The sequence below is a fragment of the Lagenorhynchus albirostris genome, chromosome 7 (assembly GCF_949774975.1).
Source record: "Lagenorhynchus albirostris chromosome 7, mLagAlb1.1, whole genome shotgun sequence".
Taxonomy (NCBI): domain Eukaryota; kingdom Metazoa; phylum Chordata; class Mammalia; order Artiodactyla; family Delphinidae; genus Lagenorhynchus; species Lagenorhynchus albirostris.
This window is the reverse complement of record NC_083101.1, coordinates 104275670-104301432: the sequence shown is the minus strand read 5'-3', so window position 1 is coordinate 104301432 and position 25763 is coordinate 104275670. Positions and strand designations below refer to the sequence as shown.

General features: G+C 50.4%; 1 protein-coding gene across 3 annotated transcripts in view; it reads left to right on the top strand.

The window, feature by feature from the left end:
• Nucleotides 1-25763, top strand: part of SCARA5 (scavenger receptor class A member 5) — a 117616-nt gene that overhangs the window by 61258 nt on the left and 30595 nt on the right. For all 3 annotated transcript variants that reach the window (XM_060155758.1, XM_060155759.1, XM_060155760.1), the window contains exons 4-7: nt 6481-7155; nt 17237-17317; nt 19379-19477; nt 21393-21449. In XM_060155758.1, coding sequence (XP_060011741.1) covers nt 6481-7155; nt 17237-17317; nt 19379-19477; nt 21393-21449 — 912 coding nt within the window. The remainder of the gene's footprint in view (nt 1-6480; nt 7156-17236; nt 17318-19378; nt 19478-21392; nt 21450-25763) is intronic.

Genomic DNA, 25763 nt, shown 5'->3' with positions numbered 1-25763 from the left:
TGGACCGGGCATCAAAAAGCTCAGACCACCTGTGCAAAGACGGAGAGTCTGTCTGGCTTCCTTCTCAAAGGGCCTCCTGATGCTCTGAGCTGCAGCTGCAAGCTCCCGGCTCCCTCCTGTGTGAGCAGGGGCTGGTGAGGCCACAGACAAAGGAGAAGCCAGTCTCCAGACTATAAATGTTTATCCTGGACATCCTGCTGAGCTAGGAACGAGGACATGTGGTTCTTAAAAACAAATAAGGCAATAAGCTGACCCCAAATGTACCAATCTGCTGCCCTCCTCTTTGGGTCCTTATGAATGTCCCCTAATACCCTCCCTCCCCAATCTGCTTCATTTCCCCTGCCTCAGCCTTTCACTTACAAAACACGCATTTGAAGATAAAATTATGCAAAATTTCAAGAGAGTGACTGCAGAGCAGTAAGCCCCAAGCACGGGGCCCTCCTGCACGCGGCGCCGTGTGTCACTGCACTGGTCACACACCACGAGGCTGGCCCTGGTTTCCTCCTACCTCTTGGAAACAGGGGGGCCCTAGTGAAAATGTGCATCACTTTAAGTGCTAAAGGTCTACTGATAACCTCTTCGTTATGCAATTCTGAATGAATATTATGCTCCACTTTTAAATTAGTTTTCTATTAAAGTCACATGTCTCCAGATCTCAGGAAATACAACCCTGTGTTGCAGACCTCCTGAAAGAAAGCCCCTGTCTTTTTCTTGGTGCTTAAATTGAGGTGCTTACCTTGCAGTTTCATTTCAGCCCCATCCTTTCCCATCTCTGCCCTTAATGTGATGCTCTATGAATTCTGATACCCGCCTTCCTTCTGTCAGCCTAAATGAAGACAAGGCAGGACCGCTGCATGGGGCAGTGAAAGAGCCAGGCAGGTCTACCTCCTACTCACAGACGGCCTTGAGTTACTTACTTCATCGCTTGAGTTTCCATTTTCCATCTGTGAAATGGTGATACCGTCTGCCCGTAGGCTTGGGAGGACCATAGGAGAATTGTACGGCCCTTGGCAGTGTTCTAGCATCTGCCTCCCCAAGGGCCTACATCAAACTTGGATGCTATTTCTTCATGCCACCCCCCTCCCCAAGCCTCTAACAAGTCCCTCCTGCTTCTTGGGCCGGTGCAGGGCCTCTGCCCAGGTGGTCTGGGTAGAAAGGGAGGCAGATGCCTTCTGCTGTTTTGTGTAAGGGGGTTGGGGGGTAAGGGGGGGCCGGCAGGGCCTTCAGAGTCCTAGCAGCCTGAGCTTCCTTTCATGCTCTGCCACCTTCTCGCGCTTCCTCATCTGAACACAGGCAGAATTCCTACTTCACAAGTGTGCTGGGAAGAGGAAAGGAAGCCACTTCTAGCAAGAAATGAGAACCGAGTCTGGTATACAGTAGGTGCTTAATAAATGTCATCTCCTGCCCTGCTTCCCCATGTAGACTTTGGAGTTCAGTATGGGACTGACCTTCCCTGCAGCAGGTATGGAGGACAGAAGACTGGATTGAGGGACAGATGACCCCATTACATCCTTATTTCATGCTTCTGGCATCTCTTGCCTTCTCTGAGCCGCTTTTTTTCACCCTTCGATGAGATTAGGAATACCTGCCCTTCCTACCTCCCAAGATTAGTTCTAGTGAAAATTAAGGGAGGTAATGGATGTGAAATTTTGTACAGAGATAAAGGGTTATTAACACCAATGCCCAAGGTTTAGGTGACCAGACCTCAAACAGAACACTTAAGCTTTCTTCCTCCCAACTCACACATACTTCCCCTTCCTCACTGTCACTGTGGGTGTGCCTGATGTTTTGGGGGAAGACATCCTCTCTGGTCAGTGACATCTGGGGCACCTTGACTTAACCAGCATGTGATCATTTTTTAATGAACATAGAAGACAACTATGGAACAGGGAGACATCTCAGGGCTGGGGTGTGGGTAGGAAGGCTGCAGGAGACGCGTCTGTGCGAACCACCTAGCCCAGGGCATGGCCTGAGACAGACAGTAATACATTACTCATATATTATTATAAAGTGTATAGTAACACATTCATTAGTATTCAGCAATTAATATTGAATCAGAATCCCAATTAGAATCCATGATTCCTGCCAAGCCGTCTGACTCCCGCCTGGGTTTATGATGGGGAACTCATTACCTTCAAGGTTTATTCCATATTTGTGTGTCTCTGTTAAAAAGTTTGTTCTGTGCCTTCCATCGTTTCGGCAGTATCGCAAGGGGAACTCTGGACCCAAACTGCCCGAGCCCAAAGTCAGTCTCCTCCGTCAACCAGGGTGTGACCTTGCGAGTTACTCAAGCTCTGTGTGCCTCAGTTTCCTCGTTTGGAATATGAGGATCTTATCTCATAGGCTTGTTATGGAATTAAGTGTATTAACACGAGAAGCACTTAGAAGAGTGGCTGGCACAAAGGATTCAGGAAATAGCAGTTATTATTGTTACTCTGTAACTTATTTTCCCCTTGTGAAAGTATGAAAGTTGAAGCCTAGTTAAAGCCCATTCAAAGTAAATACAGCAGGCAGAGAGATAAATGAACTGTTTGCATAAACATGAATTAAGAGAGTCACACTCAAGGAAGAATTGTTCCCTGTTGAGGACCGCAAACATCTGGAAGGAATTAAATGGCGGACGAGAGGGGGTGGGGGTAATGTGGGCTAAGAACACACTGTGACTGTTGGAAGGAGCTAATTCACTTCTGGGGTAGGTAAGTGATCCCAAAACGGGGAAGCTGCTCTGGGCTTCCACGGCACGATTGGATGCCTGAAGAGTATTAACCCCTCAAAATAATTTTGTTCTCATTAGCTGGAGTACCTAAAATGCCTGTAACATTCTTTTGAGCTAATGCATTGCCTTGAAACAGCCATGTCTTGAATGCACGTATACTAACGTAAAATGACGAGGTATCGTTCTGTATCTGTGAAATTAACAATGTGAAAATTTCGTATTTCAGTTTCACTGAAACTAGCACATTTAAAACATCTATAATATACCTATAAATAGGTATAACTCTTGGGGATGCGATTTGGCTGGAAGTTTTTTATTCTTTTTCTTTTGTGATTGGGTTGGAATTTTTAAGAGTCATAAAAATGTCTATAACTTTGGCCCTACTAATCCAACTTCTGGGAATTTACTGGTAGGAAACATTTCAAAAGAAGGAGGGACCTTTCTGTGTTTATTTTTCCATGATTGAGAATGGGTAAATTACAAGACATCTCCCTGACAGACGTTTAGGCAGTCATCAAAAATATAGTTATAAATAACAGATGGGAGAATATTTGTAAAATAATCATTCACCAATTAAAAAAACCCAGAAATCAAATCGTAAAGATTGGGTATGCACATGGATGGCACTAGAAGGAAATGGAAGGAAAACCAGTGGGCTTTGTTGGAGATTGTGGGATGGTGGAAGAATTTTTTCGTTTATTTCAATTTATGTTAATATTGGTTGTGCAATAAACAATAATCAAAGACCCAAATGAGCCCTCCTGGAGTGGGTAGCTGATTGTCAGTCTTTACCATACGGGCAGGTTTCAGTCCAGTTTTCTGGACAGAGAGAAGGGGTCTTAAAGGTGGTAGGTTCTGAAAGGAGGGGGCTGATGGGCAAGGCCAGGAGCCTCCAAGGGCACAGGGCACCAGTTGGGCGTGGGGACCACCTGAGGAGAGAAGGAGGGGTGGGCTGGTGGGAGCTGACAGAGAGTGAGTTTAAGGGAGATTGCCTCCTTCATGGCATTGCCTCTGGCCGGCCTGAGCTAATGCGGTCTTAAATCAAGCAGTTGCACTGTTACTCTTAGTCACTCACAATCCCAATTTTAAAACCAGAATTAACAAAACTCACAGTGTTTTACTACTTCTGATAAGCTGCGGTATCTCTTTGAACTTTGCAGCATCAAAAGCAGAGACTGCCACTAAAATATTGGGCTTTCTGTTTTCCAACTGCCCTCTCTCTAATACTTGTCAAGCAATCTGGGTCGAATATTGGACAAACACATGATCTAATCCTGGACTGCAATGATTTCTTAGGTAGACAGTTCCTGTGGTCACTTGGGCTGTGACTGGTTCATGGATTCATTTCCCCAGAACCTTTACTTGTATTGACAACTCTTTAGGTAATTTTCCAGAGTAGCGGAGTAATGGAGGGAACCACCGCACCGGGAGTCAGGAAGCATGCCATTAGGCATATCACGAATAGTCTCCCGGACTCAGTCTTTTTATCTGTAAATTGGGGAAACTTTTTACAGATGACTGCATAGACCTAAATTCTCTGATGAAAGTCTGAAAGACCCACTTTGGGCCGTATTAGAGAGTCTTATGCCCAGAATGAAGTTGACGATCCTTCTCCCATACTTTGCCCAGTCTTTCCACATCATGGAAAAATCAAATTTGGATCAAGCCGCACCCCGTAAGGGGATGTTGACACACTGAGTATGTGCAAAAGAGGTTAGCCAGGATACATGGAGGCTTAGAAGCTTGTTGTGAGACAGCAGATGAAAGAACTACAGATTTAAACCAGAAACATTGTTACGTAGCAGGGATGTGATAACCGTCTTTGAGATGCTGAAAACCTGTCTTGTGGGAAAAAAAAAAATTCACTGGCTTTATGTGATCTCAGAGGGCAGGATCAGTGGATAGAAATTACAGGGAGGCAACTTTCAAGTCTGGACGGAATGTAGAACATTTGAACAGTTAGAACTAACCGAAGGTGGAGAGATGGGTATATGCAGAAGCTGGGCATATGCTTTTCTTGGAGATTAAAGGGCTGAGTGAGGGAGAATTTGGTTTTTTTGTTGTTGTTGTTTGGTTTTCGGTTTTTTTTTTTTTTTGGCCATACCGCGCAGCATGTGGGATCTTAGTTCCCCGACCAGGAATCGAACCCTTGCCCCCTGCAGTGGAAGCACTGGACCACCAGGGAAGTCTCGAGGGAGAATTTGAAGTGGGGTTCCAATGCCCAGCTAGCACTGTGAGCCTCTGAATCTAATCTGAAATGACTTATCTCCTCCAGAGTGGCCACCATCTATGCTGTGCACTTCCGGAAGCATCAGTCCCAGCACCCTCCCAAACTACCTTCCCCTTCCAAATCTTCTCATTGCTTGAACAAGCTGTGTACCAAATTCCCCGGCTCGCTCCATTCCAAGATTCCCAAGGCACAACTCCCTCTGTGCCTCATTTGCCCCCATCTCCTACCCTGCCCCCCACCCCCCACTACTAGTTTCCATTTCTCTGATTTGCAGAGCAGAGCGGGAGACAGCTGTGGAGAGTGCACAGCAAACAAACAAGCATCCCTAGACATCCCAGGATGCACCAGGGTTTGTAGCATACCTGAGTGCACTCCACGAGCTTCCAGGAGACACCGGCTGCTAGCTTATAATGATTAAGATGCACACCCCTCCCCTTCGTATTGTGAAATAGCTTTTCTTATAACCAAGAAAAGGAAACCTCGCCAAGAGGAAAGGGTGGGAGATCACTGAGATGGGTTGTTTGCCTGAGGAGGGAAATAGGAGATTTAGAAGTCAGAGGCAGAGAAGGGAGGGTATGGATGTAAAAACATCTCCACCCACCCAGAGGGAATGGGACCCTGAATTCAGGAGTGGGAATTACCAGTGTCGCCCAGAGCCTGGATGAGTCTGCTGCTGCCGCGGTCCCTTCAGGCAGTTCCCTAGCAGACTTGGAGGGAGGCATCTGGGTTCCGGAGCAAGCAAGCCCTCTGGGTTGGAATCCTGGCTCCACCTCTTACTTGCTGTTCTGCCTGGGGCAACTTTAACAGCTCTTGCCCTAAAAGGGGATATAAATAAGGGTACCTCTCTCCTAAAATGGAAAGGATGATACACAATACTGTAGGGTGAGCCACGTGGAACCGCTGATGTCTGATCATTTCCAAAATATAAAAAAGACAATGTCGGGGCTTCCCTGGTGGCGCAGTGGTTGAGAATCCTGTACCCTGATGCAGGGGACACGGGTTCGTGCCCCGGTCCGGGAAGATCCCACATGCCGCGGAGCGGCTGGGCCCGTGAGCCATGGCCGTTGAGCCTGCGCGTCCGGAGCCTGTGCTCCGCAACGGGAGAGGCCACAACAGTGAGAGGCCCGCGTACCGCAAAAAAAAAAAAAAAAAAAAAGACAATGTCTTATGGATCAACCTCATCCGTAATGAGTCCCCCGTTCCCAAACTCATCCGCACCTTAGAATTATCTCGGGCTCTTTTTAAAATTCCAAAGCCCGGGTCACCTCCCAGACCCATCCAATCACAATTTCGACAGGTGGGATGCCTGGCCAGGTGATTCTCATGGGCAGACACGTTTGGGGACCACTGGCTGAGCACAGTGCCGGGGATGTATTGAGGCGCTCAGCCATGGCCACGTCTGATTTCCCTTCATCTGTCGTTTATTGAGCACCTCCGGCCTGCCGGGCTCTGTCCGGGCCTGCCTCTTGGGCCCCGGGGGCCTCCGCAGCCGCCTCACCTCGCCCCCCCCCCCACCCCTCCTCCTCCTCCGCAGTGTCCAGGCCCCGGAGCTCACCGGACGACCTGAAGGCGCTGACTCGGAACGTGAACCGGCTGAACGAGAGCTTCCGGGACTTGCAGCTGCGGCTGCTGCAGGCTCCGCTGCAGGCCGAGCTGAGCGAGCAGGTGTGGAAGGCGCAGGACGCGCTGCAGAACCAGTCGGACTCGCTGCTGGCGCTGGCGGGCGCGGTGCAGCGGCTGGAGGGGGCGCTGTGGGGACTCCAGGCGCAGGCGACGCAGAGCGAGCAGGCGGTGGCTCTGCTGCGCGACCGCACGGCCCAGCAGAGCGACGCGGCGCAGATGGAGCTCTACCAACTGCAGGTGGAGAGCAACCGCAGCCAGCTGCTGCTGCGGCGCCACGCCGGCCTGCTGGACGGGCTGGCGCGCCGGGTGGGCGCCCTGGGCGACGAGCTGGCCGACGTGGGCGGCGCCCTGCGCGGCCTCAACCTCAGCCTGTCCTACGACGTGGCCCTGCAGGGCACGCGGCTGCGGGACCTGCAGGTGCTGGTGAGCAACGCCAGCGAGGACGCGCGCCGCATGCGCCTCGTGCACCGGAGCCTGGAGCTGCAGCTCAAGCAGGAGCTGGCCGTGCTCAACAGCGTCACCGAGGACCTGCGCCTCAAGGACTGGGAGCATTCCATCGCGCTGCGCAACATCTCCCTGGCCAAAGGTACAGCCGACCGCCCGGGACCCTGGGGGCTGCTTGCGCCCTCCTGCTCAGGCCTTCTTCCCGCACCTGCCTCCCCAAGGTCCGGGAGTCCCCCTCCCTCCCCGAACCCGCTCCCCCTTCATGAAGTCTTGCCCTCCAGGACCCTGGAGTGTTCTGCCCAAACGGACTGTGCCCATTTCCAGGCCCGCACGGGATAAACCTCCTCCCTGCTGCCCCCGGCCCCAGACAGTGCACTCTGTCCGCACCCCTAGGCATGAGAATGGCCAAGATGGCTCCTGGGGACCTGGGTGGTCAGAGCTTGGATGTGCCAGCCGGAGCCTCCAAGAGTTTGGGGCTGGGGAGGAAAGCTGGGGCTCAGGCCAGACAGGGAGGCGCCCCCCCAGTGTCCTGGTCCTTGCATGGTGTTCCATGATGTTGCGCTGCGCCCCGCAGGCCTACAAGGCCTGCACTTGCCCAGCTTTAAGACAGAGGAAAGAGCCTGGAGTCAGCAACAGAGACATGAGTGGTTTAATGGATTGGGGAGTTTACACGTCTGAAGCAAGGTCCTGGAGTGACACCCCACCGTGTGCCTCCGATGGGCGGGCAGGACAAGGCGGCAGTCTTCTCTGTGGGGCGGGGGGGAAGGGGAGATTGCCAGTTGGGAATTGATGTCAGGTGGGCTCATCGGTTACCAGGGAAACTAGCAGAGGGTCACGCCCCTCAAGGCCTCTTTGATAAGAACAGTCACTAGCTGGGGCGGAGGCAAGTATGTAGGAAGATGAGTCTGGTGATTAGGGTGTAGGTGAAGCAGACACTCATTGGGCAGGGGATGTTCAGAGAGCAAGAGAACAGCCATCTTGGGTGGCCCGACCGTACACATGGTGGAGCTACAAAAAGTTGCAAAATTCCAAACTTGAACCTGGCCTTCCAGGCTGTTATAAAGCTATATTCATCCAGGTAGAAGAACATGTTTTATTTTCTTTAACAATGTGTTGGCTTCATTTATCACTCTTGAATATAATGGCAAAAATGCACGGGCCTCCATTCGGACTCTCGCTCGGGGTCCACCAACATCAGCACTTTCAGAGCCAACCTTCCTCTCTGGCACCCCTGACTGACCACTGCCCCGCTCCCCTCTCCCCCGTTCCTTCCCGCTGCTGTCTGCCCTGCATGTCACTGTCAGAGTGTTCATGAAAGGTACTCTTCCTGCATGAGCCCCTGCTCAGAACCCAGGTCTGCGGGGTTCACCAAAAACTCCTCAGGCTGACAGTAGACAATGCTAATACCATTTTGAGCACCAACTATGTCAGGTACGGCGCCAAGTGTATCTCACAGGGTGTCTTTTGAAAACAACCATGAATGTGCTGAGATTCAGAAAGCTGCCCACAGTTGCAGGCTAGGAGGTGATGGGGCCAGGACTTGAACCCTAGCTCTTCTGATTCCAGAGCTGATGTGCCTTCCATCACATCCCTGGCCCCAGCCTGCCTTTCCTGCCTTCTCCTCTAACTGGTCCCCTGTACCAGGGGTTACAAACAGAACTGTCTGCAGGGGCCAGTCGAGCAATGTTAATGCCTAAAATGAGTTTGGTGTCAGGGGAGTAGTAGGGGCTATGGCAGGTCCAGCCCGTTTTGGCCTGGCATTGATAAGGTCTTCGCATTTTTTCCAGAGAAACTGGAAACATGGAATGTTCTAGAAATTTTTAATTGTTTAACTCTGTGGGCCAAATACAACTTATCTGTGGGTCATACATGGTCCACAGACGGCCATCCTGCATCCCCTGCCTTATGTGAGGCATCCAGTCCAGTGGGACACGTCTTATCCCTGCCCCAGAGACACAGCCCACCTTTCCCACTGCCTTAGCTTTACTCCAGCGGTTCCTTCCACTGCACAACCTCCTTCTTCCTCCTCGTGATCCAAATTCCACTGATCCTTCCCATCTCAGTCAAACCCACCTCCTCCAGGAACCCGCTGGCCTCTCTAGTTCACCGAAGTCTCCCTTCTCTGGGATTCTGTATTTATCAGAGCAGAAGGTAGTCATGGTGGAGACTTATATTTGCATGGTACTTTCCAGATCCAGTTAATAATAATTGAACATTATTTTGTTTTAAAGTGGGTCCCCATCACCAGCTACGAGCTTGGTTGAAGGCAGGTTTCACTATGGAGAGCAGGTAGGATTCCTGCAGAAAAGCAGCTGAGACTGCAGGAGAAAATACCAGGCTTACTCCAGGACACACAATTAGAAATGATCCAACCCAGGGCTTTTGTAGGCAGCAGATTTAATAAGGTGTAATTTACATGCCGTCAGATTCACCCGTTTTAAATGTGCCCTTCAGTCACCAGCCCACGACTTTCAACTCAACGCCAGTGCTCAATCTGTCACAGCCAGTCCTCAGCTGTCCACCCCTGTGTCCCCCAGCACCTAACAGTGTGATACATGTGGCTGGAACTCAAGGAATGTTTGTGGAACAGCTGTTACATCTTTTGAACCCGTGCCATCATTGGATCAGTTTTCTTGTCCTGGGTCACTTTGGTTTCATGTCTCAGAAGTCAAAGGAGAGCAGGCGGTAGCATGTCTTCTTCCAAATCCACACCCCTGGGGTCTTAGCTTTTCCCATCTTTTCATTTCCTTGACCTCCCCAGTCTGTTCAGTACTTAATAATAGCAGCGACACCGAATCAGAACCTACCACGAGCCAGACATTTTGTCGACATTTATTCTCTAAGTAGACATTAAAGACTGCTCATCCTCACATCCTGCAAAAAAAGGTATTATTGAACCCATTTTGTAGCTGAGAAACTCGAATAACTTTCCCAGTGTTTGTTACACAATTGGCAAGTGACAAAGCCAAGATTTAAAGTGGGTCTTTCTGGCTCAGAAACCATGTTTTTTCACTGACCGTGGTGCTTTCTGGGGTGGAGACCAGCTAGCAGCCATGAAGTGAGAAGGGAGCGTGGTCCCTCAGGTCTGTTCCCGTATTGGGGGGGTAGGCCCTACCAGGCGTTCCCCCTTCCTTCTTCCGGTCAACAGACATCACCAGGCTTCCTGCTGGTGCAGCATCCTGATTCTTTAATTTCTGAGTCCCTCTGCTTGGCTCGCGCTGAAGCGGCTCTGGGTCATGCATTTGCCATGGTTCTTCCGGTGGAATCCTCTAAGCGGTCTTTCTTTGGTTCTGAAACGAAGTTTCACACTTGGTTCCTTTGAACTGAAGTTTCATCTCGGTTCTGCCCAGACCTGCCTTCCAGTCTTCAAGCTTGGCATTATTGATGGGTTGCTGGCTCTTCAGAGATGAACACCATTCGGCCCCTCTATCTCCCAGGACCACCACTGTGGCTGGTGTCTCCCCTTCCCACCTCCCTCTCTCGTGGTTGTTAGGGACCCAACTGGTATGATTAAAGAGAGTTCTGTTTGGTATATCTGAATGTAATAACCATTCAACTTCAACAGCACAGAACTCTACCCTGGCTTTTAGATAAGGGATGTTTTACCAGAGAAGATTTCCTGCATTTTTACACTGCTGTCTGAGCGGCCTTTCTTTGCTAGTTTTGTGCAGTTCCTCTCTTAGTCTTTAAACACACACACACGCACGCACTTTGCCCTTTCCTGGCTCAGAATCCACAAATACCCCAACTACGTATATTTTTCATATATGAGCTTGTTTGTTATTCTTGAGCTTGACCCCAAACGGTTTCATTCTCTCACTTCGTTACACAGTTTTCTATGAGCTTTGTCTCTGGGTTTGTCTTTTGTGTACATTCACAGTGGGGCTTTCTGTTTTCTGCTTTGGACTTTCAGCATTTATCAAGTCTGTTGAAGTCTCTCTGTGGCTCTGGAAGAAGCAGAGAACTTAGATGATCAGACAGGGGAGGCATCCCAGGAGGGGGCAGTGTGTGAGCAAAGGCCTGAAGGCAAGACTCCCCAGCCACAGGCAGGTGGCTCAGTTCGCTACATGGGTGTTTATAGATTCACAGAAGGTTAGAGTGACAAGAGGGCTCTGAAGTCACCTAGTCCACTGCCCTCATTTTGTAGTTGAGGCCTTTGAGGCTCAGAGAGGGGGAATGACTTGCCTACATCAAATCCCCAGCCAGTGCCTCGGCTGGGCTAGAAGATTCATCTCTTAATTCATGAAAGCAAATTGACAAAGCAGACTTACCTGTGGGCTGCTGTTTTGAGAAAAAACACCATCTCGTAGAGCAGAGAGTCCCACTCAACAAATGTTCATAATGGGAATGGGGTCTTGGGTTCCAGGCTGACCGGTGGGCCCTGGTCTCTGGTGCACAGGGATGTGCATCCCTGAAGGTGGTGGGCGTCTCTGTGAACGGAGGTGTTTCTATCCCACCACGGACTAGGAAGCGTGGACTGGTGGCGCCCTCCCCAACCCCGAGACAGGCTGCAGGGGGCTCTGCTGGGAGGGGAATGGAACGCCTGCTGTAGAAATTAGCAGTTGCCCCCAGCCTTGTCCACCAGCCCTCTGCCTGAGGCTCAGAAGAAAGCTGGCTCTGCAGGCTGGGCCACGGCCCCATGCACACGCTCAGGGTCCCAGAGAGGATGCATGAAATGAAGTGAGAGAGCTCTTGATACTGTAAACGTCACAGCGCTGAGAATGCAGAGCCCCAGTGACATCAGGGCAATGGAAGCAGGGAGCCGACCTCTGGCAGCCGCCCCAGGACTAGCGTGGTTCTGCAGTGGTGTTTACATTACGAGCTTGGTCACCGTTCTGCTGGCTTCGGGCCCGAGGCGTCAGCCGTCATGATCATTTGTTCTTGGCAGGGCACTGTCTAGATTCCAGCACATGAGTCCCCCACCCCGTCTCTCATTCCAGGATCCGGGAAGGGAGAACGGATTGCTTTTCCCTCCCCATTGGCTGGTCCCCAGAAGAATCCTGGTGTTTCTCCCAAACGCTCAGTCCCAAATCCTTTGTTCTGTGCTGGAGGTGCTTCCAGCTGGAGCGGCTCACGGCAGCCCAGCGAGGGCAGAGCTGGGCTGGGGGCGGCATGGGGGGTGGGCTAGACCAGTGGACAGGCTCTGAGGGGGACCCGGGCCCAGGGCCAGGAGGTTCCCTCCCCACCTCCTCTCACTCCCAGTGCCCCCTGTGGGAGGTGGCGGGAGAGGGGGCTGGCACCCAGGACCGGAAGCCCAGTGGAGGGGCTCTGGACTGTTTCCACGATTGAGGAGAAGTGGACTCTGCTCACCTTGTCCCAGCCCACCTCTGCCCTGGCCTGCTCCAGTGATAGAAAAGGTGAGACATGATAGCGTAAGCTGAGAAGCTTAAAAGCTCATCCGAATATTACTCAGTCATCAAAAAGCTGAAATAATGCCATTTGCAGCAACATGGATGGACCTCGAGATGATCATACTAAGTGAAGTAAGTCAGACAGAGAAAGACAAATACCATAAGATATCGCTCATATGTGGAATCTGAAATATGATACAAATCAACGTATCTATGAAACAAAACCAGACTCACAGTTGTAGAGAACACACTTGTGGTTGCCAAGAGGGGGATGTGGGAGGGATGGAGTTTGGCATTAGCAGAGGCAAACTATTATATTTAGGATGGATAAACAACAAGGTTCTACTGTATAACACAGTGAACTATATTCAATATCCTGTGATAAGCCATATATGAAAAAGAGTATATATATATATATATATATATATATATATATATATGTGAGTCACTTTGCTGTACAGAAGAAATTAACACAACATTGTAAATCAACTATGCTTTAATAAAAATTTAAAATAATGCTCATCTGGGGACCACGGGGACCACTGACACCATAACAGCTTCCACGACTGCCCAGAAGTCATTCCTTGAAATCTCTCCTGTGTGCCAGGTGCTCTGTGAGGCCCAGGGCCACAGAGAGTGGGGCTCCAGCCCTTTAGATAGGCCTGTCCTCCTTGGGGACCACAGTCCAAGGGGAGTGACCGTGGCTGGCGTGTGGGCACAGGGTGGCCTGACCAGGCTCTGGTGCTCCCCTGAGCAGTCTGTACATGGTGATGCCTGAGGGTCCTTCCAGTTCTGAGATCTGGGGGTTCTGCCCTGGTGCCCTCAGAGATGGGAGGGGGGAGTGTGAAGGTGAGCTTCAGGGATGAGAGTGATGGGCCTCTTAGAAAGGAGAAGGTTTGGCTAGTATTTGGGGATACCACGAGGGGAACGTTTTTGCTGAGGTGGAAGAGAGTTTGTGTCGAGAAGCATCAGGCTGTGAGTTTGCAGAAGAAGGGGTCAGGTTGGGAATGATTTTCAGGGGGTCCCCAACAGAGGGGGCTGCCCATCATGGTGTGAGGGGCTTCCAAGGGCTCTGAGTTCACTCGATTCTGATGAGATTAATCAGACAGCAGCAGTGGGCTGGAGAGAGACTGGAGCCAATGAGGGAGGCAGTGAGGAAGGAGTGAGACACATGACATGGGAACCACCTGGATGACAGCCTTGAAGGGGGCTGGGCAGAGGAAAGGGAGGAGTCCAAGAAAGCTCCAGATTGTTAAGCTGGATTCCTGAGAAAATGACAAAACGTCAGATCCCAAGAGTGCATCACCCATGGGCAGCAGTGGTTGAAAGGAGCACTTGATCCTCAGAGCTCCAGGCAGCATGGCCCCATGAGACTCAGACTGGCCGCATTCCAGGCTCTTCTGAGTCGGCCGGGCCAGTACCACCTGAGGGCATGACTAAGGCTTGGAAATCAGCACCCACCTTAACTGTCTACCCCGGCTTCTTCCCAGTTAATCTCTAGTAAAGGCCTTCACTAACCACTTAGTTCTGTTGTAAAAACTCTCCATGTGTAGGATGTTTTTTGGATGTGGCTCTCCCTGCATTGGAAGGGTGATTTCAGAGCCTGGAATAACCATCTCCAAATAGTTCTGATGAAGCATTACGAAAAGTCAGGTACAGATGGTCAGGGCTGGCCTTGCCACTCAAGGCTTCCCAAGCCTGTTGCTAATCCACCATGTCACTGAATTCGCTTATTCCTCACTACAAACGCCAGAGGAAGGGATTTTTACTTAGATTTTATGGAACCGGGACCTGAACCTAAGATCTTCCATATCCATCCTCAAACCTCACCTTCCAAATGATCTCTGCCACCTTGATGCCCTACCATCAGGGTCAGGCCACTGGGCAGCATCCTCCCTTTGCCAGAATTACTCCCGGGAAGGTCCATATGTTGGGTCACACCCACATCAGAGCGAATAAAACAAATGGAGGGCACGGTCCATGGTATCCTTGACCTGCTTGATTCCCGGAGCGCTGGGTTACCCCTGGGGAGGCCTGGAGGGAGCAGAGAAGAGTGAAAAGGGATGGAGTGGACTGGGGGCAGGGGGAGGGTGACAGCCCAGTGACAGCCCGTGACGTACAGAGATCCAGGAACCGCTCTCAGCTCCCTTTGCTGCAGCTTTGACCTGGCCAGGAGATTGTTGGAATGGGCATTGTTAAAGCTCATTTGCTTCCGTACTCTATCTTTCTTTGCTTTAGAATCTTAGACGTGTTCCCAGCCGTTCCTGTTGTCCAAAAACCGAGGTCACCATGGCCAGTCTTACTTTGCTTTTCTTCCTAGAAAAGAGGAAGATGACTGCAAACCCCAGTCCCCCTTAAATGATCTGTGTAACTCACGAGTCGTTGTGTAATGATTTGTGCATTTTTCAACTGTTGATTACTTTTTTCCCTGTACGCATGCCATTGAATGCTTAAACAGCTGTCAACTTTGGTTAGGGTCTGCGGACAGTGTCAACTTGGGGAATGTATCAGTACATCTTGATCTTGGCCACCTGGCTGTTTCATGTGTACTAACACCCTCTGATCTCACATACTCATTCATTCATCAGATATTTATTGTGCAAGACATGACTGCTATGCTGCGAGTATACATGCTTTGGTTTCCTGGGGCTGTCATAACAAAGTACCACAAGCTGAGTGGCTTAGAACAACAGAAGTTTATTCTCTCACAGTTCTGGAGGCCAGAAGTCTGAAATCAAGGTGTCCACAGGGCCATACTCCCTCCAAAAGGTCTAGGGGAGGATCCTTCCCGGCCTCTTTCTGACTTCTGATGTTGCCAGCCATCCATGGCGTTCCTTGGCCTGTAGACACATCACTCCAGTCTCAGCCTCCATGGTAACCTTGCCTTCTGCCCAGCTGTCTGTGCTTTCTCTTTCTATAAGGATGCCAGTCATTGGGTAAGGACCCACCCTACTCCAATCGGACCTCATCTTTAACTAATTACATCTGCAAAGACCCTGTTTTCAAAGAAAGTCGAATTCTGAGGTTCCAGGTGGACGTGAACTTGGAGGGGACACACTTCCACCCAATGCAATACAGTTTGGGCATTTTCCTTGGTCCTTTTTTTTTTTCTCTCATCGAGCAGCCAGAGCAGGGAAAGTTAGAGTCTGGATCTTCACAGCCAGTACGGGGATGTCAAGGATGTGGTCTTGTCTCAGGGAGATGGCCATTTTCTTAGGAAAAAGAGAACACGTACTCCCGTGACTGTAAGACCAGGCAGTGTGAGATAAACGTCAAGTGGCACCCAGGATGTGCATTCAAACAGGCCATGCCCACTTGCAGCAGGAATGATAGATCAGAGAAGGTTTGGCCAAGAAGGTGGTCATGAGCATCCCTGAGGGGCAGGTAGCCATAGGCGATTGGCAAGGAGGGCCCCCCTGGCTCGCCAGTCTGGGAACAGCAGGCTGCCATGCGGGAAGGTTCGGGTGCATTCTGGGAATGGCAGGAGGTCTACATGAGGAGCAGGGCAGGGTGGGCGGGGCCAGGCAGACCTGAGTTGAAACCACGGCTCCCTCACTCGCTAGTTGGCTGTGTAGTCTCAACACCCAGCATGTGGGGACTGAATCTGATCACACAAGCTAGAATCCCTGCCGTGATGCTGGACTCTCACCCAGGAAGGAAGCCCCGCTAAGTAGCAATTAGAAACCTCTTCTTCCATCCAGGTGCTCAAGCCAGAGATCTGAACCTGATCCTGGCTGCCTCCCCTGCCTTCACCTAGTTTAGCCAAGGTCTGTCTCTTGTCTCTTCTACTTCCTAACAGCTACTCACATCCCTCCCCACGGCTACATCCCTAATACAGGGCTCCGCCACCTCGCACCTGGGGTGCAGCCTCCTCCTTGACCTCCCTGCCTCTGCTTTCCCTCTGTTCCAATCCCTTTCCAACACTGCAGCCTGAGCAGTCTTCCTCGTGTGCAGATATGACCACACTGTTCTCTCAGGCCCCTTCTGTGGCTTCTGGTGCCCTCAGGGTCAAATTCAACACACTTACACCAGGCCTCCAGGACCCTCCACTTTCTCACCCTTCTTATCCCATCATGGGACCCCCACCCCCAGTTTCTAATCCCATCATGACTCACAGATCTCTTTCTTATCTTTAAGCTCTTATAGGGATTGTTCCCTCCGCCTGGAACTTTCTCCTTTTCCTCTTAGTTAAGGCTGTTACAACAATACCACAGACTGGGTGGCTTACACAGCATTCCTTTCTCACAGTTCTGGAGGCTAGAAGTCCGAGATCAGGGTTGGGTTCAGATGAGAGCCTTCTTCCTGGCTGCAGATGGCTGTCTTCTTGCCGTGCCCCCCTATGGCAGAGAAAGCATGCTCATCGGTACCAGCGTGAGGAAGGGAGGGAGGAAGAGTGCTCTCTGGGGTCTCTTCTTAGAAGGGCGCTAATCCCATCATGGGGGCCCCACTCTCATGACTTCATCTAAACCTAATCATCTCCCAAAAAGGCCCCATCTCCAATACCAGCACGTTGGACGTTAGGGCTTCAACATATGCATTTGGTGTTGGGTTAGGGGAGCCATAGACATTCAGTCCATAACACACTCCCACTCCTCTCTTTACTTAGCCGCCTTCTGTTCCTCCTTGCAATTTCACTTTGGATGTTACTTCTTCCGGGAAGCTTTCCCTGATTCCTACCTCCCCAGTGCAAGCACACACACACACACACACACACACACGCACACACACGGCTGGACTAGATGGAGCCCTGTGTTTATCCAAAGCATAAAGCATAATGCTGACCCTTCCTCTTTTTAGGAGGGAGTTTCCTCCACAGGTGACCTACTCCAGAAAGCCATCCTCTAACCTTAGTGCTGTTTGCAACCCTTTCAGGACCACCGGGCCCCAAAGGCGATCAGGGGGATGAAGGGAAAGAAGGCAAGCCTGGAACCCCTGGATTACCTGGACTTCGAGGTAATGGGGAGGCCCCCGGGAGGGCACTGGACATACCAGGAAGGGAAGGGGCTCTGCTATCCATCCCTGACCCTCTATTTTCTCTTTGGGATCGGTGATGGGGCTCCTGGGACAGTGCCCAATCAACTCAGCTTCAGATGCCCTGTTCTGTTAAGAGACTAAGAGGTTATTGGTATAACAGTAGGATGGAGCAAATCTTTTACCATAGAGAGTACCAGGACCTGAAGAAAAAGGGTACACACGAGGCTCGCAACTCCTTGAAGCCACTCCCCACCCCAGCAGCCAGGGTCCCTGTGACCAGGGCCATTGGAAGGTATTGAGGGTGTCCCCTGATCCAGAGCAACCCATCAAGTATGCTGTGTCCCCTCAGTGTTTCCTGAGTCTCCAGCCCCTGACCCCCTACCTCCTGCAGAACCTGCCCCGGTCAGTAGATACCTGCCCTCTCATGCCGTCTCCACCCTGCTACATGCACTAGTGACAGCCCGGAGGGTCCAAGAGCTGGCAGGGAGGGTACTTTGGGGCCTTCTGGAAAGGGTGTGTTCGTCTTAAATGCCTCGTCTCAGGAGTTCCCGTTCTGTTACTTTACCAAATTTTGCATCCCAGCCTGTCCATTCCCGAGCCTCTGCTGTGAGCAGCGTTCTTCTGAGGGAGTGTAGAGTCTTCTAAGTGATGTAAGAAAAGGGGAGGTTTATCAGGGGAAAGGTGTCGGCTTATTTATATCAGGAATTATACCTCCAAACCACCCCCTTCCTAAGTCTCTAAGGAGGCTGAGAACAGGAGAAGAGGCAGAGGCTGGTTGAGGCAGAACCCACGGCCTGGCCTCCACCTCTTAGCACAGCTCCCTAAACTCAGAATCAAGGATGCCCAGGGGCTCCCAGAGCTGTGGAACCTCCTTTTCTGCCTTAGTCAGTGACAGGATGCAGGATTCCTGGGCATATCTTGCAGGAGACACAGAATGCCGTGGCAGCAGGGCTGTTGGGCTCCAGGAATGTTGCGTTAGGGAAAAAAATAAATCAAGCCCTCGTCTGAGGTGCTATCACCCTCTTGGGGCCCCCATCCTCTTCCAGCCGTTTGATGTTTACGGCGGAGGAATCATAAGTGCGAGACAGATTTCTCCGTGTCATGGAAAAAGGCCAAAGGAAACCAACTAACATTCGAAGCAGGAAAGTAAAATTAATTTGTTAATTAGAGTGCCCTGCTTTGCAGAGATAACTGTGGGCTTAGGTCAGACCTCCAGGGCCGAGGCCTCACTGGGCGAAACCACTTGTTGACTCCGGCTTTCCATGGTGACGTGCAGCCAGTGCCACGGGGCCTTGTGGCCAGGAGCCCTGGGGACTGATGTGACAGCAGCCTGTCTGCCCCAGTTACTGAGCTTGCAGACTTCCTGCCTCCTCTTCAGCCTACCTTCCCCCTGCTCTACGCTTCCCTGTGTTTACCACAAGGAAGGGACCTTGCTGGTTTTTTCTTACATAGGATGGGGAGTGATTTAATCTTCCTCCTACCCCAAGTACCAGTAAGCCCTTTTCATCCAGCTGAGATGAAGCCGACCAAGCAGGGATAGGACCCTGCCTCCAGCGCTCTCTGCTGTGTGACCATGGGCAGGTTACCTAACCTCTCTGGGCCTCCGTTTTCTCATTGGTAACACAGGTGAAATAATACCTCAGTTTATGGGGAGGATTAAATAAGATACATAATGGAAAGCACCCAGAACAGTGCCTTCCACGTTCAAAAGGCTCCAAAAAATTTTGCAAGTCTAAATCTCTAGCAAAGCTAGAGGTACAGAGACAGCTTCCGAATGAGGTTGGCACCTCCACCATCAGTCACAATAGAATTGGACCTTTCGGGGGGAGCGGTTCAGCCTCACTGGATAAAAGGTGCTGACGGGGAGGGTTTGTGCTGACCCTTTGGACACTGTCTTTGTAGCATCTTTAACTCAGAAGAATCAGGAAGCAGGGATAGCAGGAGGATGCATGGTTGAGGTCGGTGGCTGAGCCAGACGATGGCCTCTGGGGGCCCTTCCAGTTCTGAGTCTGAGGCTCCAAAACTTTCTTGTCTCCCCAGGTCTGCCAGGGGAGAGAGGGACCCCAGGACTGCCCGGCCCCAAGGGCGACGAAGGGAAGCTGGGAGCCATGGGACCAATGGGCATGCGTGGGTTCAAAGGTAACAACGCATCTCAGCTCACCCTCGCTCACCGCCAGCCCCCGCACACCAATGTGGGCACTGGAGTGTGGACCGGGTTCAAATTCTAGTTCTTCCACTGACAAGCTGAGTGACCTTGAGCAAGTCACTTAATCTCATTAGGCATCAGTTTGTTTTCTTTTCTTTTTTTTTTTTTTTATTTTTGGCTGCACCGCAGGGCTTGCGGGATCTTAGCTCCCCTGACCAGGGATGGAACTCGCACCCCCTGCAGTGGAAGCGTGTGTCCTAACCACCGGACTGCCCAGGGAATTACCATTAAGCGTCAGTTTCCTCATTCCCAAACTAACAAGCCTCGTGATACCATATTTCACAGGGCTGTCACGAGGATTACGTGGAACGTATATGAGTGAAAACACGGTAAACTCCAAAGCGCTGTAGAAATGCAAGGGAGTGTTACTATTGGTTGCAGCTCAGTGATGTAACCGGAGGAAGCCAGGCCAGGAGAGCGGGCTTGCAGGAGAAACACAGACCCAGGATGGCCTCCTCCCCCCAATACTGCCAGATTCCTCACAGTTCCTCATATTCTTTTTATTCCCCAAATATTTAAAACTTTAATCAGTCCTCAGATTTCCATTGCCAATAGTGTTTCTTCTGACTTTTTTTTCCTTCCCATTAATAGTCATCTTGTTCATTTTCAGGGAATCCCACTTTAGAGTCAGTCCCGTCTTTCCACGTTCATTTCAAGAGTGTCCAGACCTCTTAGCACCATTGCAGAAGAAAAAGAGGAACTCGGATACTCTTTCCCCAGGCTCTCTCACTTGTTAAAATGAAAACTAAGAAAAAGAAAAGTACTATTAATCATTCCCACCCCACATCTAGGATGACCTCTTAATCTAGGATCACTGGGAACTTTTATTCTACTTTCTGGTTGGTGATTAAACAGACTGAGGTTTTCCTTCCTTTTATGATCCACATTTTAAAAAATCGATTTTAAAACACATTACAAAAGCAGCACATGCTTATTGAAAACAATTTAACAATACAGAAATGTATAAAGTATAAAGTAAAAAGTGAGTGCCTTCCCCCTAGGTCTCTTAAGGGCTTATTCTTCAGAATAACTACTGTAAACACTTTGGAGCACATCCTGCCAGACCCTTTTCCAAGCACATTCATATTTACATATATGTTTGCTTTTGTTTTTTTCAAAACTTGGAACACATGAGGCATCCTTCCCTGGAACTTGCTGGCTTGCTTTTTTTTCATGAGAGAATATGCCATAAGCTTTTGATTTGCAGATATCTTTCTGGAGGCAATTGGATGGAATTCCCTGGTCATTTTAATGTCCCCTTGAGTGGTGTCAGGACCCTTCTACTTCTTTGTAGAGTGGGATGCTAGCTGAGAAAAAAGCTGTGTTGTTTTAACCATATCCTGGGAAGGAAATTCCACAATTCCCTGGAAACTCTCCCCCGTGTTTTATAGCCTCCTCCACTGATAAATCTGCCTGACATAGAACCTATGTGTCTCCCTTTGTAACTGAAGACCCTCCCCCCCTTTTCTCTTTCCGTGCTTATTAGAACAACCTTGGATTTGGACTTCTGAAACTTTGGCTGTTTAATAGGAATATCTTTGCTTTGTCTTCTTCCTGTGGGATACCATGTACTCCTTTAGTCTGTGCTGCGCTGCTCCTCTGTGCTTTAGTTAGGAGGGAATGAAACTTCTCTGCTTGGTGCCCACCCACCCTGCTTCCAAGGGGGACCAGAGTAGGCAACATAATTGGCCCAAGCTCTTACCCTTTCAGCCATGCATGCCCTCCAGGGCTGCGGGCTCCTCCCTGAGGATTTCTCTGGTCTTGGGTTAATATTTCCTGCAGGTAAGACTTTATTTACAATTAGCATTTATTTCCATTTCTAATGCTCGTTTTCCTCCTCTGTTTCAGGTGACCGAGGCCCAAAAGGAGAGAAAGGAGAGAAAGGAGACAGAACAGGGGATGCCAGTAAGGAAATTCTGTTGGGGTCACTGGATTCTGTGTCAGCACAGGTGTAGCTGTTGCCCAAGCAACCCAAGTTTCGGTGGCTGGAGGCTGGGGCTCCAGTGTCAAAGGAGCTCCCTGTCCACTCCAGGGCTCAGTTGATCCAGCAAGAGAGAATTATACCCCAGGGGCACAGGCCACATTTCCAGACATGGTATAAACCCAGTGGTTGTGTGGGAGGGACTGGAGGCAGACTGCGTGGGCTCCCTTCCGGCCGCCTCACTATGTAATGTGTGCCTCAGTTTTCTCATCTATAGAATGGGGAGAAGAAGCATTCTTATGTCATAGAGGCATTGTAGAGAATTAAATGAGTTAATCCATGTAACAGGTGGTTAGGACACGTGGTTAGGACTCAGTAAGTGTTTGTTATTATTATCCTATGTAACACACCAATTTAGACAGACTTACATCATTGGAGATGCTTGCTAAAATTCAGTTACTGACCTTGTTAAAATTCAGCAAGACCTCATGGGGAAAAGTGTAGAGGCGAAGCAGAATCCTGTTTGTTTTCCTCCTCTGCCACTAACTGAGCAGTGGTGCTGGAAATCTCATTATCTGGAAGACCACCGAGGCCAGGAATGGGCGTCTTTCCAACGAGGGTCCTTCCTAAAATGTTTACAAGGGAAGCCAGCTTATCTAGCTATGACACTCTTTTCCAGGGTTTATTTCCCCCACAAAGGTCTACACGTAGAACCTTGGAGAGAGTGCCAGAAAAGAGCGAGCCCCCCAGCCAAGTTTCAGTGAACAGAGTCTCCCAGCCAAGACTCAAAAAAATACCACCATAGAGTATCTGTTGGGCTCTGAAATGCTGCCATCTGGGTGAAGGCTCAAGCAGTTTACCCACTTCTAGGGCATCTGGGCCCTGGTGTGGGGCTGCCTAAGAAGGCTGGGCCTGGGGCAAGGGACAGATACCCCTGTGGATGCACACTTTGGACCCAGATTGAGGGCTTCTCGAAGGCTGATCTTCGGTTTCAGTGGGTCCTTAAAATGACATTTCCATCCCAGCCATGCAGGACCAGGAGAACTTGCTGTTGAATAATGCCCTTCTCCAAGGTCCCTGAAACTTTAACTTGCCTCCTACTTCCTCTACCCTTTGCTTTCCCGGGGCGGTGATTAAGGATCAAACAGGACAAGTGTAGGTGACAGCCCTCTGTCGCTCTAAAGTGATGGGTGTACCTGAGGAGGAGGTACGCCTGTGTCTACCCTGGACTCCACATGCCCGCCTTACCTTAGATGCTGTGATCCACAAAGCAGTCTATGTGCTTCGCAGTCTGTCTAGCATTACGGAGAGTCCCTTCCAAGGATAGCCAAGGGCTTAACTGGGAGCGACCCGGCTAGATGAGATCTGCGGGACGCTGCAGGAGCCAAAAGAAAATGTCGAAGGCAAAGGCAGGGGGTCTAGATCCGATCTAGGATGTCTGTGATAGTTCTGACTCCTGAATGCTGCCTTCTGCTGCATTGGTTGATTGCTTCTGACGGAATGCTGCCAAGGCAGCCGAGAAGGACCGTGGCATTTAGCTGTGGGAAATAAATAACTCCTGACGGGCTGGCAGGAAGGGAGGGACTGTGGAAAGGTAACCTCTGAGAGGGGAATCAGAAACACTGCCCGCGTACCCAGGGGTGCTTGTCAGGACTCTCTGACAGCTCTTCTCCAGCTGACTCGGGATGGTGTGGTCTGAGCCAGCCGAGCCTGGGAGAGTGATGGTGGTTAGTCGCCATGCACCCCAGGGATGCTCGCGTCACTGTTTACCTTGCCTCTGTGGGCTCAGCTGGGTGGGCTTTGCACTGGGATTGGGCTCTGAGGCTAGGGGCGCTGTGTGTGCGTGGCTGGGGGGGGGTGGGGGATGCTGGGGGTGGGAGCTGAGCCACCTGGGGGCGCTCCCCCAGGCACGGGTGGGGAGCCTGGGGAAGGGCAGCTAATCCACTTGACCCTGGAGCCTATTGACTGTACCGCAAGAGGCCCGTGTCAGCTCTGGATGGCCCTCCTCGCGGACTGCCCTGAAGATGCTGTAACAGCCCCCTCACAAGACCCCAAAATGTCTCCATTGGTGATGGAGCTGGAAAGTGGGGACAGGGACGGCCCCATCGACGGGCGGCCGTACACAGCGTGGGAGGCACAAGGGACACATATGGGGATCGCAGAACCACCAGGCTGGACGGCCATGCATCCATCTCCCACTCGCAGAGACCTGGAATGGGGAGAGGAGACACCCAAGGCAGAGGCTGGACGGAAAACCCAGGCCTCGGCCTTCTCTGATTCTGGAATGAGAGCTCAGGCCCCTGGTCTTGAAGAGGAGGGTTGGGCTCCTTAAACCCCCTAGAGATGCCTCCACTTGGAGATATGGATGGAAGGGCCTAAGGCTGAAGGGGGGCCGCTGAAGCAGTTCAGGGCTGAGACCTGGGCCTTCCCATGGCCTCCACCCTCTGGCCTGCCTCTGCTTATGCCAAACCCACACTGTAGTCAGACTCCTGGTTAGGTTTCTAAGGAACTCTGGTCCCAGAGGCCTTCACTGGGTCCCTGGGACTGAGGTTCTGAAGAGGGAGCCAGGGATCATCTTTCAGAAAAGTGTGGAAATTCTGACCCAGGCTGAGTGCCCGCTTCTGGGGGGTTCTTAGTCATTCCCTGGGCCCAGGGCAGCCCCACCGTGAGATCCAATGGGTGGGAAGAAGGAGTTCTCAGCGCAGGGCTCCACCCTCCTTCAAAAAAGGATATAGTGGAGGAGGCATCCTCCTCTGGGAGCCCAGCTTGCACCTAAGGCCTGGAACCTTTACCAAACACCTCCCACATTTAGCAGCGAAAGCCTAAAGCTTCAGCAGGTGGGGATGTTACTACATTGAAGGGATTGATGGGAAAAACAACAAAGACCCCCGCCTCAGGTCAGAATTGGAAATTAGGGGTTTTTCTTTGAAGAGGGCGTTACAGAAAAGACTTCGCAGCAACCCTGTTTTAAGTAAATATTAAACTTTTTCAGAACAAGATCTGGTAATTGTTTACCCATGTTTTGGCCTGGAGTCATAGGGTTTTAGAGTCACAGGGTTTGGATGGTGTTTCAAACCAACTCCTCTCCCACCCTTGAGCCCACTGAACGGTCCTCTGAACAGAGAGCTGGAGAGAATTCCCACAGTCCCCCAGCTAGGTCCTGGCCAAATTGGGGCTAGAATACAGAGCTGTTGATTTCTGCTTGATGAGAAGTAAAGGTGTTTGTTTGTTTTTCATTTTTATTGGAGTCTAGTTAATTTACAACGTTGTGTTAGTTTCAGGGGTACAGCAAAGTGAATCAGTTACACATATATGTATATCCACTCTTTTTTAGCTTCTTTCCCCATATAGGCCATTACAGAGTATTGAGTTCCCTGTGCTATATACGAGGTAAAGGGTTTTTGTTGTTGTTTGTTTCAGGCAAGGGTGATATCAGTCATTCTGTTAGATGTTTGGCTTTTGAGAGTTTCGCCAGGAAAAAAAAAAAAAGTTACATATACACATCTCAAGACAGAAAGACATTTGTTTTACCCTCATATATGGTCCATTTGCAAGAAAAATAAATAGTATTTTTGCAGCTAAGGGGTGGGTAAAGGATCCAGTCTTGTTTAAGCCCCACAGCGTGAATTTCAAGCAGGATATAAATTCAGATTGTTTAAATACCTTTCCTCAATTTGGTTTCACATGGAAAAAAGTATGCAGAATGACCCAGGGGTAAATTCCAAGCCAGTGCTTGTTGATAGCTATCAGTTGCATCTCAGAAAACTTGAAAAAATGTTTAACACCTTGTGTGTGTTTTCAACACTTAGGGAAGTAGGTTTGTGTGTGTTTGGCGGGGAGGGGAACCAGTGGGCACCCCAGCATGCAGTATAAGCTCAAAATAAATGATCAGGATGGTGGTTTCTAGACAGGTTTTTTTTTTGTTTTTTTTTTTCCATTGCTACTGAGATGTCTCTACCTCTGTTTTAACAGGTACTCATTTTGGGGGAGGGGGGCGCGCCGCGTGGCATGCAGGATCTTAATTACCCGACACGAGAGATCGAACTCGTGCCCCCTGCAGTGGAAGCGTGGAGTCCTAACCACTGGACTGCCACGAAATTCCTTCTATCTCTGTTTGAGAATAAGGGAGGCAAAGACAGTCCTTTGGAGTCCGTGAGTTCCCTTCCGCCCATCCCTGTCCCTAGAATTGGCGGCACTGGGTGCCCCAGGGGACCTGTTTGAACACCAGAAGATAGCATTCTTTCAGGCCTGAGAGACAGAGCTACTGGACCTTTTACGTATAATTATATTTCTTTAGT